The following is a 16,805-nucleotide window of genomic DNA, read 5'->3' on the forward strand; positions in this document are numbered from 1 at the left end:
GAGTTGTAGCGATGAAACAAAGATAGTAGCTACTAAAAACAATTGGACACCATGAAATCGGGGAGAAAAAGGGGTCAAAAAAATAATTTAAAACTATGTTTATCACAAAGTACTTAAAACCCTTTTAAGTCTCGAGACTCCATCAAAAATCTCCTTTTTATTTGTCTATCTGCATGGCCCTTACATTTATCCTCATAATGAGGTGTTGTGCCATGTTCTGTTCAGGATAACCAGGACTACAAGTACAACACAAAACAGTTAAACATAAACCGTTTCATTCATGAGTTTTTTAAATTGACAAATGGCAACAACAACAACATGCCTAATCAAAAACCTGACACTGTCCTGGAGTCTCCTATGATCTTCCATGTAGAAGACCCCCTTACCTTCTAATGACTCTTGTGTAGCATGTTACGTGAGCTTTTCAGAGATGACTTTTCAATAGTTTTGTAGCTCAAATCATTCTGACATTTTTGTTTAAAAAAATAAAAAATAAAAAGACCCAATCCCGGTCCCCTTCAGGATCAGCCATTAACTCTAGCGCAGGTGGCTGGCGTCTGCAGGTGGCTGGCGTCTGCAGGTGGCTGGCGTCTGCAGGTGGCTGGCGTCTGCAGGTGGCTGGCGTCTGCAGGTGGCTGGCGTCTGCAGGTGGCTGGCGTCTGCAGGTGGCTGGCGTCTGCAGGTGGCCGGCGTCTGCAGGTGGCTGGCGTCTGCAGGTGGCCGGCGTCTGCAGGTGGCCGGCGTCTGCAGGTGGCCGGCGTCTGCAGGTGGCCGGCGTCTGCAGGTGGCCGGCGTCTGCAGGTGGCCGGCGTCTGCAGGTGGCCGGCGTCTGCAGGTGGCCGGCGTCTGCAGGTGGCCGGCGTCTGCAGGTGGCCGGCGTCTGCAGGTGGCGGCGTCTGCAGGTGGCCGGCGTCTGCAGGTGGCCGGCGTCTGCAGGTGCAGAAGAAATAAACCAATCCAATGTAGCAGCATTACGATGGGACTCAATCCATGCCTAAATCCTTATCACCTTTGACCTCTGGTTATTAGAGGACTATGATATGACCCTTGACCTGTTCCCACAGCAATACCAGAGTGCCATCCGCACCCACAAAGCAGGACGAGCTGTCAACTATGCTGAGCTGCCTGTCCCCCCAGGTGAGTCCTGTACATCAAGCTGTCTCACTACAGGAACAGGATATAGACTAGTGTCCTGTCCAGGGGGTGTCCTGTACATCAAACAGGATATAGACTAGTGTCCTGTCCAGGGGGTGTCCTGTACATCAAACAGGATATACATTTACATTTACATTTAAGTCATTTAGAAACAGGATATAGACGTGTCCTGTCTTATCCAGATATAGCGTGTCCTGTCCAGGGGTGTCCTTACAAAACAGGATAGACTAGTGTCCTGTCCAGGGGTGTCCTGTCCAAACAGGATATAGACTAGTGTCATCAGAAACAGGATATAGACTAGTGTCCTGTCCAGGGGGTGTCCTGTACATCAGAAACAGGATATAGACTAGTGTCCTGTCCAGGGGGTGTCCTGTACATCAGAAACAGGATATAGACTAGTGTCCTGTCCAGGGGGTGTCCTGTACATCAGAAACAGGAGACAAGCTCTTGTTCCATTAGTACTGATAGATACTGAATGTAAAACAGATCATTTATTGTAGTTGTAGCATTAGTTGTGTATAAACAATATATATATATTTATTTGTGTGATCCAATCAGAATGATGTATCTGCATCCAACAGGGTTTCCTCCAATCCCTGGCCAGGAGGGGGGGGCGGGAGCTGAGCAGGGATTCGCTGCCGTGCTGGAGGCAGCCAGTAAGCTGGCATCTGAGGAAACCATAGTGACAGGAGAGGAGGAAGGAGAGAATGAGGAGGTAAACTATTTCTTTCCTTCCAATAGTGTGCACTAGAAACCACCTTATTCTCATATAGAGCACAACCCAGGCCTCTGTGTGGGAAAGGGTTAGGATACCTAGTCAGTTGTACAACTGAAATGTGTCTTCCACATTTAACCCCCGTGAATCGGAGAGGTGTAGGGGGGCTGCCTTAATCGACATCCACGTCATCAGTGCCCGGGGAACAGTGGGTTAACTGCCTTGTCAGCTCGGGGATTCGATCCAGCAACCTTTGGGGCAAAAGTAGTAAATAGGGTGGGATTTGAGACCATAGTGTTAGTGTGTTGTTTGACTGTGCTCCTATCCACAGAGCAAGCCTCCTGTTCCTGAGAAGTTAAAGAAGCCCATGTTGGCTGTTCCTCCCACGACCCAGAGGCCCAAGAGGAGCACCTCTCCCTCTGCAGACAGGACCCACCAGAGAGAGAGCCTGTCTGCTACAGGTCAGACCCTAGCCCCATCTCTCGCCCCCTAGACCGTAGCCCCATCTCTCGCCCCCTAGCCTCTAGCCCCATCTCTCGCCCCCTAGCCTCTAGCCCCATCTCTCGCCCCCTAGCCTCTAGCCCCATCTCTCGGACCCTAGCCCCATCTCTCGCCCCCTAGACCCTAGCCCCATCTCTCGCCTCCTAGACCCTAGCCCCATCTCTAGCCCCCTAGACCCTAGCCCCATCTCTAGCCCCCTAGACCCTAGCCCCATCTCTAGCCCCCTAGACCGTAGCCCCATCTCTAGCCCCCTAGACACTAGCCCCATCTCTAGCCCCCTAGACACTAGCCCCATCTCTAGCCCCTAGACCCTAGCCCCATCTCTAGCCCCTAGACCCTAGCCCCATCTCTAGCCTCCCCCCTAGCCTCTATCCCCATCTCTAGCCCCCTACCTTCTAGGCCTCTAGTCCCATCTCTAGCCCCCTACCTTCTAGGCCTCTAGTCCCATCTCTAGCCCCGTCTCTAGACTCTAGTCCCCTCTCTAGTCCCATCTCTAGCCTCTAGCCCCGTCTTTAGCCCATCTCTAGCCTCTAGCCCCATCTCTATCCCCCTACCCTAGCTGGTTCTCTAATTGTCGTGACCTCCACGGTCCTAGCTGGTGCTCTAAATGTCGTGACCTCCACGGTCCTAGCTGGTGCTCTAAATGTCGTGACCTCCACGGTCCTAGCTGGTGCTCTAAATGTCGTGACCTCCACGGTCCTAGCTGGTGCTCTAAATGTCGTGACCTCCACGGTCCTCGCCGGTGCTCTAAATGTCGTGACCTCCACGGTCCTCGCCGGTGCTCTAAATGTCGTGTCCTCCACGGTCCTAGTTTTTTTTTTTCATTTTTTTTTCTCTCTGCATTGTTGGATAATGGGCCGTATGCATTTCACTGTTCGTCTACACCTGCTGTTTACCAAGCATGTGACATACTATTGGGGGAAAAACCGACTAGCATACTTACCGGTTAACTCCCCGACTACGGCCAATCAAGAGAAGAGATGACAACCCCAGTCCCTGTCACTACTTTAACGGGACTACTGTCATAAACAGTTATGAAATTCTTAAGCAAATCACCACAGATTATCCGCTATACCCCAACATCGTGTACTACTGTGGTCGAAAGCGGTGTTCTATATAGGGAATGGGAAGTCATTTCAGAAAAACACGTTGTTCCTCTCCTCCCTTACAGCGCTACAGCAGTTGGACTTTGTGGAGGGACGCAGGCAGCAGTACGTGAAGGCAGCGTTGCAGGCCAAACAGAAGAACGACATGGACGCAGCCAGAACCCTGCTCCGTACCGCCAAGGGACTGGAGCCGCTCATCGACGCCGTCAAGGCAGGCAAACACGTCGACATCAGCAAGGTGAATTTTGGATTGGAACCAGGGGCGGCAGGGTAGCCTAGTGGTTAGAGTGGAGGGGCGGCAGGGTAGCCTAGTGCTTAGAGTGGAGGGGCGGCAGGGTAGCCTAGTGGTTAGAGCGTTGGACTGGTAACAGGAAGGTTGCAAGTTCAAACCCCCGAGCTGACAAGGTACAAATCTGTCGTTCTGCCCCTGAACAGGCAGTTAACCCACTGTTCCTAGGCCGTCGTTGAAAATAAGAATTTGTTCTTTAACTGACTTGCCTAGTTAAATAAAGGTAAAAATAAATAAATAAAATTACATCCAACCTGGTGAATGTTACAAACTGACACGTTTACCTTTTTTTGTCGAGAAACGACTTTGTATTGAAGCAGGGGGCAGTTCGGCGCGACACGACCGTTAGACCCGATGGATGACGTGTTTCCGCGCATGACCTTTAGCTAGCCAACGTCGCCATGACATCACCTAGAAGTGTCATCGAGGATTTCTATCGGAGAAGCAGTTTCTGCATATCGTATTACGGTCTTTGCCTGTTGTAGTGTACGAAGTAGAGTCGGGTGAATTTAATTGATTGCATTGTCTGTTCACGATGTTCGACAGCCATTGCGCCGATGGCGACAACATCGTGATGTCACAATTTTATTTTTTTATATTTGAACTTGATTGTGCAGCCGGGATCTGGCGGCTCTGAGGTTGAGGCCGGTTGGATGTACTGCCAAATTCTCTAAAACGAAGTTGGAGGCAGCTTATGGTGGAGAAATTAACATTTAAATGCCTGACAACAGCTCTGGTGGACATTCTTGCAGTCAACATGCCAATTGCACAAACCCTCAACTTGAGACATCTGTGGCGTTGTGTGACACAACTGCACATTTTACAGTGGCCTTTTATTGTCCCCAGCACAAGGTTCCCCTGTGTAATGATCATGCTGTTTAACCAGCTTGTTGATATGCCACATGTCAGGTGGATGGATTATCTTGACAATGGAGAAATGCTCACTAACAGGGATGGAAACAAATTTGTGCCCAACATTTTAGAGAAATTTGCTTTTTGTGTGTTATGGAACATTGAACGAACACTTCTTGTTTTTATATTTTTGTTCAGTGCAGTTTAAAGGGTAGGCTAATGTAACTGATATGAGAAACATGGCCCTACCAATTTGAAAAATGTCCTGCTGCCTAGATGAGAACATAACTAGGCCTGACACTGTTCTGTTTTGATAACTGATTTATTCAGATTGTTTGTGGCTTTGTAACAATTTAAATATGTCGTGCAGCAGATCAGTCTGGTATTAAAAAAATTGACAATACTATTGTATATCAACAATGTTTGGCTGGGAAGGTGGGTCATTCCAGACTTACCTTGTAGTAAGAAGGAACTACAATCCTCTACCTCTGTGGTGTAACACTTTGTCTGTCTGTGGTGTTCTCTAGGTGCCGTCGCCCCCTGGTGACGAGGATGAGGACTTCATCCTGGTTCATCACAGTGAAGTCCAGATCTCAGAGAAGGCAGATGAGGTCTACACTCAACTGGCCAAGATGCTCAAGGAACAGTACGAGGTACTAATTATCAACTGCTTGTTAGATAATGAAAGGAGTGTTTTTTCACATGCCTCCAAACTCAAAGGCTAGCCAGAGGAGGGTTTGGCTCCGTGTCGTCCAGGTTAGAGGAGGGTTTGGCTCCGTGTCGTCCAGGTTAGAGGAGGGTTTGGCTCCGTGTCGTCCAGGTTAGAGGAGGGTTTGGCCCAGCGTCGTCCGGGTTAGAGGAGGGTTTGGCTCAGCGTCGTCCGGGTTAGAGGAGGGTTTGGCTCAGCGTCGTCCGGGTTAGAGGAGGGTTTGGCTCAGCGTCGTCCGGGTTAGGGGAGGGTTTGGCTCCGTCCGTTGTCCGGGTTAGGGGAGGGTTTGGCTCCGCGTCGTCCGGGTTAGGGGAGGGTTTGGCTCAGCGTCGTCCGGGTTAGGGGAGGGTTTGGCTCCGCGTCGTCCGGGTTAGGGGAGGGTTTGGCTCAGCGTCGTCCGGGTTAGGGGAGGGTTTGGCCCAGCGTCGTCCTGGCCTTGTTGCGGGCCAGGCACATGCACGCTGACATGGTCACCAGCTGTACTGTGTTTCCAACACATTGGTACGGATGGCTTCCGGGTTAAACGAACAGTGGGTCGTGTTTCAGAGGACGCTTGTCCCTCGACCTTTTGCGTCTCCCAAGTTCGTAGGGGAGTTGCAGCAATGGGACAAGACTGTAACTACCAATTTGAATATCACTAAAAAAGGGTAAAAAGTTCCAAAGAAAACAATTATAAAACAAAGATTCACTTTTGGCAGCGATAACAGCTGAGTCTTCCTGGGTAAGTCTTCCAAGGGCTGTACAAACCTGCATTGTACCATATTTGCCCATAATTTTTTTTTAAATTCTTCATACTGTGTCAACATGGTTGTTGATCATTGCTACTCTATGATTTTTATGTTTTGCTATATATTTTATATCGTCTAAACTTTCTCGGCCACTCAAGCATTCACTGTCTTCTTGGTATGTAAACTCATGTAGATTTGGTTTTTTAGGTTATGTCCTGCTGAAGGGTGAATTCATTGTCTGGTAGAAAGCAGACTGAACCATGTCATTCTCTAGGATTTTGACTGTACTTAGCTCCATTCCATTTTCTTTTTATCCTGAAAAACTCCCCCCGTCCTTAACGATAACAAGCATACCCATGACAGGTTGCAGCCACCAACAATTAATCATTTTATTTTTCTCTCTTGTCTCCTGTAGAAGTGCATGACTTATTCCAAGCAGTTCACTCATCTGGGTAACATCGCTGAGACCACCAAGTAAGAGACCGTCTTCATCGTAGCATCCTGTACACACCTAGCCTGTCCCTAGCCTGTCCCTATGAATGGGAAAACCACACACACAAAACAGAAAATACATGGACTAATTAACATGCATTATACAACACCAACTGATACACACACACTTCAACACGCATCATTCTGGCGTTGTGGTACTGATGTTCTGCCCGTTGTGTGTGTGTGTGTGTGTGTGTGTCGAGGTTTGAGAAGATGGCAGAGAGTTGTAAGAAGAGTCTGGAGATGTTGAAGCTGTCCCAGTCGAAGAGACTGGACCCTCCTAAACATCACTTTGAGGAGAGGACATACCACACAGTCAGGTCGACGTCTCTCTCTCTCTCCATCAGTATATATTGCTCTCTTTCTCTCCATCAGTATATATTGCTCTCTTTCTCTCCATCAGAGAAAGAGATATATTGCTCTCTTTCTCTCCATCAGTATATATTGCTCTCTTTCTCTCCATCAGTATATATTGCTCTCTTTCTCTCCATCAGTATATATTGCTCTCTTTCTCTCCATCAGTATATATTGCTCTCTTTCTCTCCATCAGTATATATCGCTCTCTTTCTCTCCATCAGTATATATTGCTCTCTTTCTCTCCATCAGAGAAAGAGATATATTGCTCTCTTTCTCTCCATCAGTATATATTGCTCTCTTTCTCTCCATCAGTATATATTGCTCTCTTTCTCTCCATCAGTATATATTGCTCTCTTTCTCTCCATCAGTATATATTGCTCTCTTTCTCTCCATCAGTATATATTGCTCTCTTTCTCTCCATCAGTATATATTGCTCTCTTTCTCTCCATCAGTATATATCGCTCTCTCTCTCTCCATCAGTATATATCGCTCTCTTTCTCTCCATCAGTATATATCGCTCTCTCTCCATCAGTATATATTGCTCTCTTTCTCTCCATCAGTATATATTGCTCTCTTTCTCTCCATCAGTATATATTGCTCTCTCTCTCTCCATCAGTATATATTGCTCTCTTTCTCTCCATCAGTATATATCGCTCTCTTTCTCTCCATCAGTATATATCGCTCTCTCTCCATCAGTATATATTGCTCTCTCTCTCTCCATCAGTATATATCGCTCTCTCTCCATCAGTATATATCGCTCTCTTTCTCTCCATCAGTATATATCGCTCTCTCTCCATCAGTATATATCGCTCTTTCTCTCCATCAGTATATATTGCTCTCTTTCTCTCCATCAGTATATATTGCTCTCTCTCTCTCCATCAGTATATATTGCTCTCTTTCTCTCCATCAGTATATATTGCTCTCTTTCTCTCCATCAGTATATATTGCTCTCTCTCTCTCCATCAGTATATATTGCTCTCTTTCTCTCCATCAGTATATATTGCTCTCTTTCAGTCTCCATCAGTATATATTGCTCTCTTTCTCTCCATCAGTATATATTGCTCTCTTTCTCTCCATCAGTATATATTGCTCTCTTTCTCTCCATCAGTATATATTGCTCTCTTTCTCTCCATCAGTATATATTGCTCTCTTTCTCTCCATCAGTATATATTGCTCTCTCTCTCTCCATCAGTATATATTGCTCTCTTTCTCTCCATCAGTATATATCGCTCTCTCCATCAGTATATATCGCTCTCTCTCTCTCCATCAGTATATATTGCTCTCTCTCTCTCCATCAGTATATATCTCTCTCTCCATCAGTATATATTGCTCTCTTTCTCTCCATCAGTATATATTGCTCTCTCTCTCTCCATCAGTATATATCGCTCTTTCTCTCCATCAGTATATATTGCTCTCTTTCTCTCCATCAGTATATATCGCTCTCTTTCTCTCCATCAGTATATATTGCTCTCTTTCTCTCCATCAGTATATATTGCTCTCTTTCTCTCCATCAGTATATATTGTATCAGTAGATGGTGGTTCTCTCCATCAGTATATATGAATCTGCCTCTCCATCAGTATATATTGCTCTCTTTCTCTCCATCAGTATATATTGCTCTCTTTCTCTCCATCAGTATATATTGCTCTCTTTCTCTCCATCAGTATATATCGCTCTCTTTCTCTCCATCAGTATATATCGCTCAGGTGGTCTTTCTCTCCATCAGTATATATTGCTCTCTTTCTCTCCATCAGTATATATCCTCTCTTTCTCTCCATCAGTATATATTGTCCTTTCTCTCCATCAGTCTCTCTGCTCCTCCATCAGTCTCTCCCATCAGGTATTGAGTCTCTCCATCAGTATATCCTCTCTTCATCAGTCTATCTGCTCCTCTCTCCCCAGGTATAGTCATTGGTCTCCTCTCTCCATCAGTATATATTGCTCTCTTTCTCTCCCAGTATTGAGTCAGTGGTCTTTCTCTCCATCAGTATAATGTCTCTTTCTCTCCATCAGTCGTCTCTTTCTCTCCATCAGTATATGAGTCAGTGGTCTCCATCAGTATATATGCTCTCTCTCCATCAGTATATATTGCTCTCTCTCTCCCATCAGTATATATTGCTCTCTTTCTCTCCATCAGTATATATTGCTCTCTCTCTCTCCATCAGTATATAGAGTCTGCTCTCTTTCTCTCCATCAGTATATATCGGTCTCTCTTTCTCTCCATCAGTATATAGTAGTGGTCTCTCCATCAGTATAATGTCTCTCTGCTCCATCAGTCTCTCCTCTCTCCATCAGTATATATCGCTCTCTCGTTCTTCATCTCACTCTTCTGTGTTCTCCTATCAATTCCATTTGCCTTATTGGCATGATGTAACGATGTACATATTGCCAAAGCTTATTTTGGATATTTACAAAATGAAAATACCTCTCTCTCTCTCTCTCTCTCTAGGATCTTCCCAGAGCTCAGTAGTACAGAGATGGTGGTGGTGGTCGTCAGAGGGATGAATCTGCCTGCTCCTTCAGGTAACATTGACCCCTCTGTTTCCACCCGTATCCTTCCTGTATTCCTCCTATAGTCTCCCTGTGGTGGTGGATCCCAGGTATTGAGTCAGTGGTCGGTCCTCCATGTCTCTCTGCTCCTCGTCTCTCCCCAGGTATTGAGTCAGTGGTCGGTCCTCTCTTCATGTCTCTCTGCTCCTCGTCTCTCCCCAGGTATTGAGTCAGTGGTCGGTCCTCTCTTCATGTCTCTCTGCCCCTTGTCTCTCCCCAGGTATTGAGTCAGTGGTCGGTCCTCTCTTAATGTCTCTCTGCTCCTCGTCTCTCCCCAGGTATTGAGTCAGTGGTCGGTCCTCTCTTAATGTCTCTCTGCTCCTCGTCTCTCCCCAGGTATTGAGTCAGTGGTCGGTCCTCTCTTAATGTCTCTCCCCAGGTATTGAGTCAGTGGTCGGTCCTCTCTTAATGTCTCTCCCCGGGTATTGAGTCGGTCCTCTCTTAATGTCTCCCTGCCCCCTTGTCTCTCCCTGGGTATTGAGTTGGTCCTCTCTTAATGTCTCTCTGCTCCTAGTCTCTCCCCAGGTATTGAGTCAGTGGTGACCTCTCTAATGTCCCAGCTCCGGTGAGTTTGACTCCCCCTATTGAGTCGGTCCTCTTAATGTCTCCCTGCCCCATTGTCTCTCCCCGGGTATTGAGTCGGTCCTCTCTTAATGTCTCTCTGCTCCTTGTCTCTCCCCAGGTATTGAGTCGGTCCTCTCTTAATGTCTCCCTGCCCCCTTGTCTCTCCCCAGGTATTGAGTCAGTGGTCGGTCCTCTCTTAATGTCTCTCTGCTCCTTGTCTCTCCCCAGGTATTGAGTCGGTCCTCTCTTAATGTCTCCCTGCCCCCTTGTCTCTCCCCAGGTATTGAGTCAGTGGTCGGTCCTCTCTTAATGTCTCCCTGCCCCCTTGTCTCTCCCCAGGTATTGAGTCAGTGGTCGGTCCTCTCTTAATGTCTCCCTGCCCCCTTGTCTCTCCCCAGGTATAGCTACCAATGATCTGGATGCCTATGTCAAGTTTGACTTCCCCTATCCCAGTACGGTGAGTTTGACTTCCCCTATCCCAGTACGGTGAGTTTGACTTCCCCTATCCCAGTACGGTGAGTTTGACTTCCCCTATCCCAGTACGGTGAGTTTGACTTCCCTATCCCAGTACGGTGAGTTTGACTTCCCCTATCCCAGTACGGTGAGTTTGACTTCCCCTATCCCAGTACGGTGAGTTTGACTTCCCCTATCCCAGTACGGTGAGTTTGACTTCCCCTATCCCAGTACGGTGAGTTTGACTTCCCCTATCCCAGTACGGTGAGTTTGACTTCCCCTATCCCAGTACGGTGAGTTTGACTTCCCCTATCCCAGTACGGTGAGTTTGACTTCCCCTATCCCAGTACGGTGAGTTAGTGGGCCACTGTTCAGTTTACCAACCTGTTCTTGGACACTCACATTCATTTGCACGTACTTGTTCTAATCCAACACGAACACACCATAGTCACCATAGTCACCATAGTCACCATAGTCACCATAGTCACCATAGTCACCATAGTCACCATAGTCACCATAGTCCACTAATAGTCCACTAATAGTCCACTAATAGTCCACTAATAGTCAAGCACAGGTGTACTGTGCTCCAGCTACAGTATGCCTATGGATGGTTGGTCTGAGAAGGCCTGTGTAGTAGCAGAAGTCATCGTCTCGATTTGAACTGTCTCTTCTGTGTTGATCTCAGGAACAACCACAGAAACACAGAACGGCCGTGGTCAAGAACACCAACTCCCCAGGTAACGCCCGGGACCATGATGTCTGTGGTGTGGCGTGTCTGTGGTGTGGCGTGTCTGTGGTGTGGCGTGTCTGTGGCGTGTCTGTGGTGTGGCGTGTCTGTGGTGTGGCGTGTCTGTGGTGTGGCGTGTCTGTGGCGCGTCGTGTCTGTGAAATAGCTTACTCCATTTTCTGTCGTCTCTCTGTGCTCCAGAGTTCAACCAGGGCTTCACTCTGAACATCAACCGGAACCACAGAGGCTTCAGGAGAGTGGTCCAATCGAAAGGACTCAAACTGGAACTGCTGCACAAAGGGTACGTCTGACACACACACACACACACACACACACGTCCAAACTGGAACACGACCTTGTGACCCCAAGACGAGTGGAAGTCGTTTTGATCCTTTTTGAGTGTAAGTGATGAGCGAGGTCTTTGTGTGTGTGCGTCATGTGACAGGGGTTTCCTGCGGAGCGACAAGCCTATCGGGACGGCCCACATCAAACTGGAGAAACTGGAGACCGAGAGTGAAGTACGAGAGATAGTGGAGGTAAGGTTGACGTGGGGTGAGACGGTGGCGGTACGATTTGCCTCCGCCAATCGTTCTCAAAACAACAGAATGCAGCACCCGACTGAAGAGAGAAGAGACAACCAATTTGCTAGTTACAGAATCAGCGTGCGCTCTGGGAAGACTGCGGTAGGGTGCAGTGGCAGTTTCCCAGTTACAGCAGCGCGTCCCAGTGATGAAGTGGAGCTGGTTTCAGCTGGTTGTCACTATAGAGGTGAAAGGAACACCACACACGCTCAAAAGGGAGTTACACTCTGCCTGAAAGATAAAAGGGGTATGCCGGGAGTTACACTCTGCCTGAAAGATAAAAGGGGTATGCCGGGAGTTACACTCTCTGCCTGAAAGATTAAAGGGGTATGCCGGGAGTTACACTCTGCCTGAAGGATAAAAGGGGTATGCCGGGAGTTACTCTGCCTGAAAGATAAAAGGGGTATGCCGGGAGTTACTCTCTGACTGAAGGATAAAAGGGGTGCCGGGAGTTACACTCTGCCTGAAAGAGATCAATTATGCCAACAAAGGGTCTCGTGCTCTGCTGGCACAATGTAGAACAGATGTCCACAGGCAGAAAGTGTGCAATGTGATAACCTGCAACGTAGCCCAAAGATAATGCTTTTGTTGTGTTGAACTTGACAGTAAACGTGTGTGTGAGAGTCGGGGGGGTTATTACATATTTTACTGAGTGAATGTTATCTTTGCACACATGTAGCCTTGTGCACTTGATTGATGTCTTCTACAGTGAGGGGAAATAGTATTTGATCCCCTGCTGATTTTGTACGTTTGCCCACCGACAAAGAAATTATCAGTCTATAATTTTAATTGTAGGTTTATTTGAACAGTGAGAGACAGAATAACAACAAAAAATCCAGAAACTCATGTCAAAAATGTTATAAATAGATTTGCATTTTTTTCAGACAGACGCTTTAGACAACACACACTTACATTCCCCTGCCCTGATCGGTCAACACACACTTACATTCCCCTGCTCTGATCGGTCAACACACACTTACATTCCCCTGCTCTGATCGGTCAACACACACTTACATTCCCCTGCTCTGATCGGTCAACACACACTTACATTCCCCTGCTCTGATCGGTCAACACACACTTACATTCCCCTGCTCTGATCGGTCAACACACACTTACATTCCCCTGCTCTGATCGGTCAACACACACTTACATTCCCCTGCTCTGATCGGTCAACACACACTTACATTCCCCTCCAGCATATGGTCTCACAAGGGGTCTGGGGATCTCATCTCGGTACCTAATGGCAGTCAGGCTACCTCTGGCGAGCACATGGAGGGCTGTGCGGCCCTCCAAAGAAATGCCACCCCACACCATGACTGACCCACCGCCAAACCGGTCATGCTGGAGGATGTTGCAGGCAGCAGAACGTTCTCCACGGCGTCTCCAGACTGTCACATGTGCTCAGTGTGAATCTGCTTTCATCTGTGAAGAGCACAGGGCGCCAGTGGCGAATTTGCCAATCTTGGTGTTCTGGCAAATGCCAAACGTCCTGCACGGTGTTGGGCTGTAGGTTCAACCCCCACCTGTGGATGTCGGGCCCTCATACCACCCTCATGGAGTCTGTTTCTGACCGTTTGAGCAGACACATGCACATTTGTGGCCTGCTGGGGGTCATTTTGCAGGGCTCTGACAGTGCTCCTCCTTGCACAAAGGCGGAGGTGGCGGTCCTAGTGCTGAGTTGTTGCCCTCCTACGGCCTCCTCCACGTCTCCTGATGTACTGGCCTGTCTCCTGGTAGCGCCTCCATGCTCTGGACACTATGCTGACCGACACAGCAAACCTTCTTGCCACAGCTCGCATTGATGTGCCATCCTGGATGAGCTGCACTACCTGAGCCACTTGTGTGGGTTGTAGACTCCGTCTCATGCTACCACTAGAGTGAAAGCACCGCCAGCATTCAAAAGTGACCAAAACATCAGCCAGGAAGCATAGGAACTGAGAAGTGGTCTGTGGTCACCACCTGCAGAACCACACCTTTATTGGGGGTGTCTTGCTAATTGCCCATAATTTCCACCTGTTGTCTATTCCATTTGCACAACAGCATGTGAAATGTATTGTCAATCAGTGTTGCTTCCTAAGTGGACAGTTTGATTTCACAGAAGTGTGATTGACTTGGAGTTACATTGTGTTGTTTAAGTGTTCCCTTTATTTTTTTTGAGCAGTGTATTTAATTAATGTAAAAATGTGTGCCAATGCCGCTTCAGCATCTCCTGGTGAAGGTTTGCTGCTCGGCCATCCAGCTGCACATGCGGGCCAATCTCGGTTGCCCCGGCCGCTTTGGTGACTCTAGATAACTTCGAGCCGATCGCGCGCCCTTTGTGGCGGTGACGTCTCATTCGAATGTCTGCCCTATCAACTTTCGATGGTACTTTCTGTGCCTACCATGGTGACCACGGGTAACGGGGAATCGGGGTTCGAGCGGGGCAAGCCCAAGAGCGTAACCGTGGAGACCAAGGCCGGCCAGGCCGTTTTTTTGAGTCGATACTTTTACCCCGTAAGGACCAGTTTGATTTCAGACGACCGTAGAATGTTCATGATTTTAATGCCAAAGACGGTAAGACGATAGGAGGGTGTTTTGTAGTTTTGAGGTTAGCTGAATTATTAGACACATTCATGACTAGATCAAGCTTAGTTACCAGCAATACCCTTCAGATATAAAGGAAAGGCAGAACAAAGCTGGTAAACAGCCTGGTTCCTCTCTAGGTTTCTTCCTAGGTTTTGGCCTTTCTAGGGAGTTTTTCCGAGCCACCGTGCTTCTACACCTGCATTGCTTGCTGTTAGGGGTTTTAGGCCGAGTTTCTGTACAGCACTTTGAGATATCAGCTGATGTACGAAGGGCTATATAAATACATGTGATTTGATTTGATTGAAATGTAACGTGTTTTTTTTTCTTTTCGCGTTGGTTTGAAAGGAATATGAGTGAACTGTTTTGGTTGTGTGTTTTTAGTGATACTATGTTTTGTACTACAGGTGATCGATGGCCGTAAGCCTACCGGAGGACGTGTGGAGGTCAGGGTTCGCCTGAGAGAGCCTCTGAGTGGACAGGACCTTCAGACAACCACAGAACGCTGGTTAGTTCTGGACCAGTCACAGGTAAACACACATTTGTAGTAAGGTGTTTGGCCCTTCAAGGCCAACGTGTGGGTTCCTCTGTCAGGCCCTGGAGTTGTAGTGTGATTGTGGCCCAGACACTCAACCTCTGGTTGGTCCTCCCAGGTTCTTCTCTAACTGCTGCTCAGCTGGGGACAACTAGGAACACTTTAAAAAGGTAGGTGAACTTCCTCTCCACAACAAGTTAAAATAGAAACCAAATCATCAACACAATGACCTTTTCTATCTCACAGATGATAAACGCTCCCGTTGTCCTCTGATGAAGATTATGACGGGATGATGATGAAGAGGAGGATGTTGTCGTGGCTGGCCTGTTCTAGTCTTCCAGGGTTCTGGCAGTCCGACACAGTCAACACGGGTCTTTTAGCTTGTAAACATTTTGCACACAATGGAGCTTCTCTTCTCTCTGGGGGGGGGAGAGGAGAAATGGGCTCCATGTTTAGCTAACCTTAAGATAACATTGGCTGGGATTCAAAAGGAGCCTTTTACAGGTCATCGTTTCCCCCCCCCCTTGAGCTGATTTCTGAGTCCTAGTTCAATACCCTGCTGATTTTGAAAGACAGCGACGTAGTTAGCCTCTCTCTAATATATTATTCACCTATTGCACTTATTCTACCAAAGTAATCACTGTTGCTGTACGATGCTGCATATTTCAATAGCCTTGAAAATCTGTTAATGATCACAATAACAATGTGCGATAAGAACTTGCATCGCTCAAAAAGTAATTCTTTGCTACATTGTTGGGGGTTGTTCCCAGGACTGTTTTTGTTTCTAGTCACTGGAACAGTTATAGGCCAGGATTCAAACCTGATTAAGATCCCCCCCCCCTGTTTTATAGCAGCTTGACATTTCTTTTTGAAAGGGAATGCGATCTCTACATATGTGGTAACATTGCCCTTTTTAAAAAAACATTTAAAGCTGCATTGTCGACTAGAGCGTAGGGGGGGGGGGTTGAATCCCGGCTCTAATACCAGAACGGGATAATGTTAGCGCTCGCACCACAGGTGGACATGACTGAATTTACAGATGTCTAGGCTACCACTGCTACTGGATGTTCAAAGGCAAAGTGGTCAACTGACATAAGCATGTCATAGGTACGCTAAGGTGTCATAAGGCTACATGGCTCTTGTGACCGTGTCACTTTTGAGGTGGATAGTATAGATCTGATCTTGACCCTCTGTTCCCTATGGGGCCCTGGTCAAAACTAGTGCACTAAATCGGGATTATGGTGCTGTTTGAGAAATGTCTTATGTTGGGGTTGTTTCGTGTTTTAAACTGAAGAGACTCATAAGTTTACACTTTATAGCTGTGATCCTCCGTACATAGAAATTATCTGTTGGGTTCAGCTGAGCTTTTAGCCAAGAACATTTTTTTTTTTTGTCTGCGTGTAAATCAGTGGTAATTTAAAAATGCTTAACAGCAAAGCCATTATGGTTACACGGACACTGATGCTTTACAATGGAGAAACTTTGGAAATTATTTTTCGGGGGGGTGTTCAGGACAGTGTTTTGGTAACTGTCCCACTGTCTGAGCCAATTATATCCACCCATTCTCTACTGATAGCCAATTATATCCACCCATTCTCTACTGATAGCCAATTATATCCACCCATTCTCTGAGAATTATATCCACAATGCTTATATTCTCTGATCAGAATCCACCCATTCTCTGATAGCCAATCAATTCTCTGATAGTTATATCCACCCATTCTCTGATAGCCAATTATATCAAAATATATATTTTCTATTAGTTTATCCCACTAGTTAACAAAATGCTTCCTCTGCTCCAATATGTTTATGTATATTGGCAAGTTTATCATAATGAGACTAAAACTATACACTTTTTTATAGGACCTAAAAGGTACCTTTAAAATAAAGTCCCGAAATGTGTATTTGTGGCATAAATGAAGCATACATTT

At 47.0% G+C, this 16,805-nt stretch overlaps 1 protein-coding gene across 3 annotated transcripts in view; it reads left to right on the plus strand.

The window, feature by feature from the left end:
* The window catches only part of cc2d1b (coiled-coil and C2 domain containing 1B), a 28,249-nt gene extending 11,782 nt beyond the window's left edge, over positions 1-16,467 (plus strand). For all 3 annotated transcript variants that reach the window (XM_046360599.1, XM_046360598.1, XM_046360600.1), the window contains exons 11-25: positions 1,065-1,137; positions 1,737-1,870; positions 2,202-2,331; positions 3,543-3,715; positions 5,146-5,271; positions 6,471-6,529; positions 6,751-6,867; positions 9,352-9,425; positions 10,415-10,473; positions 11,155-11,206; positions 11,398-11,497; positions 11,642-11,732; positions 14,747-14,869; positions 14,993-15,044; positions 15,121-16,467. In XM_046360599.1, the coding sequence (XP_046216555.1) occupies positions 1,065-1,137; positions 1,737-1,870; positions 2,202-2,331; positions 3,543-3,715; positions 5,146-5,271; positions 6,471-6,529; positions 6,751-6,867; positions 9,352-9,425; positions 10,415-10,473; positions 11,155-11,206; positions 11,398-11,497; positions 11,642-11,732; positions 14,747-14,869; positions 14,993-15,004 (1,323 nt within the window). In that variant the 3' untranslated portion in view covers positions 15,005-15,044; positions 15,121-16,467. The remainder of the gene's footprint in view (positions 1-1,064; positions 1,138-1,736; positions 1,871-2,201; positions 2,332-3,542; positions 3,716-5,145; positions 5,272-6,470; positions 6,530-6,750; positions 6,868-9,351; positions 9,426-10,414; positions 10,474-11,154; positions 11,207-11,397; positions 11,498-11,641; positions 11,733-14,746; positions 14,870-14,992; positions 15,045-15,120) is intronic.
* Positions 16,468-16,805: the final 338 nt, after the last annotated feature.

This window comes from Oncorhynchus gorbuscha, linkage group LG08, assembly GCF_021184085.1.
Source record: "Oncorhynchus gorbuscha isolate QuinsamMale2020 ecotype Even-year linkage group LG08, OgorEven_v1.0, whole genome shotgun sequence".
Lineage (NCBI taxonomy): Eukaryota > Metazoa > Chordata > Actinopteri > Salmoniformes > Salmonidae > Oncorhynchus > Oncorhynchus gorbuscha.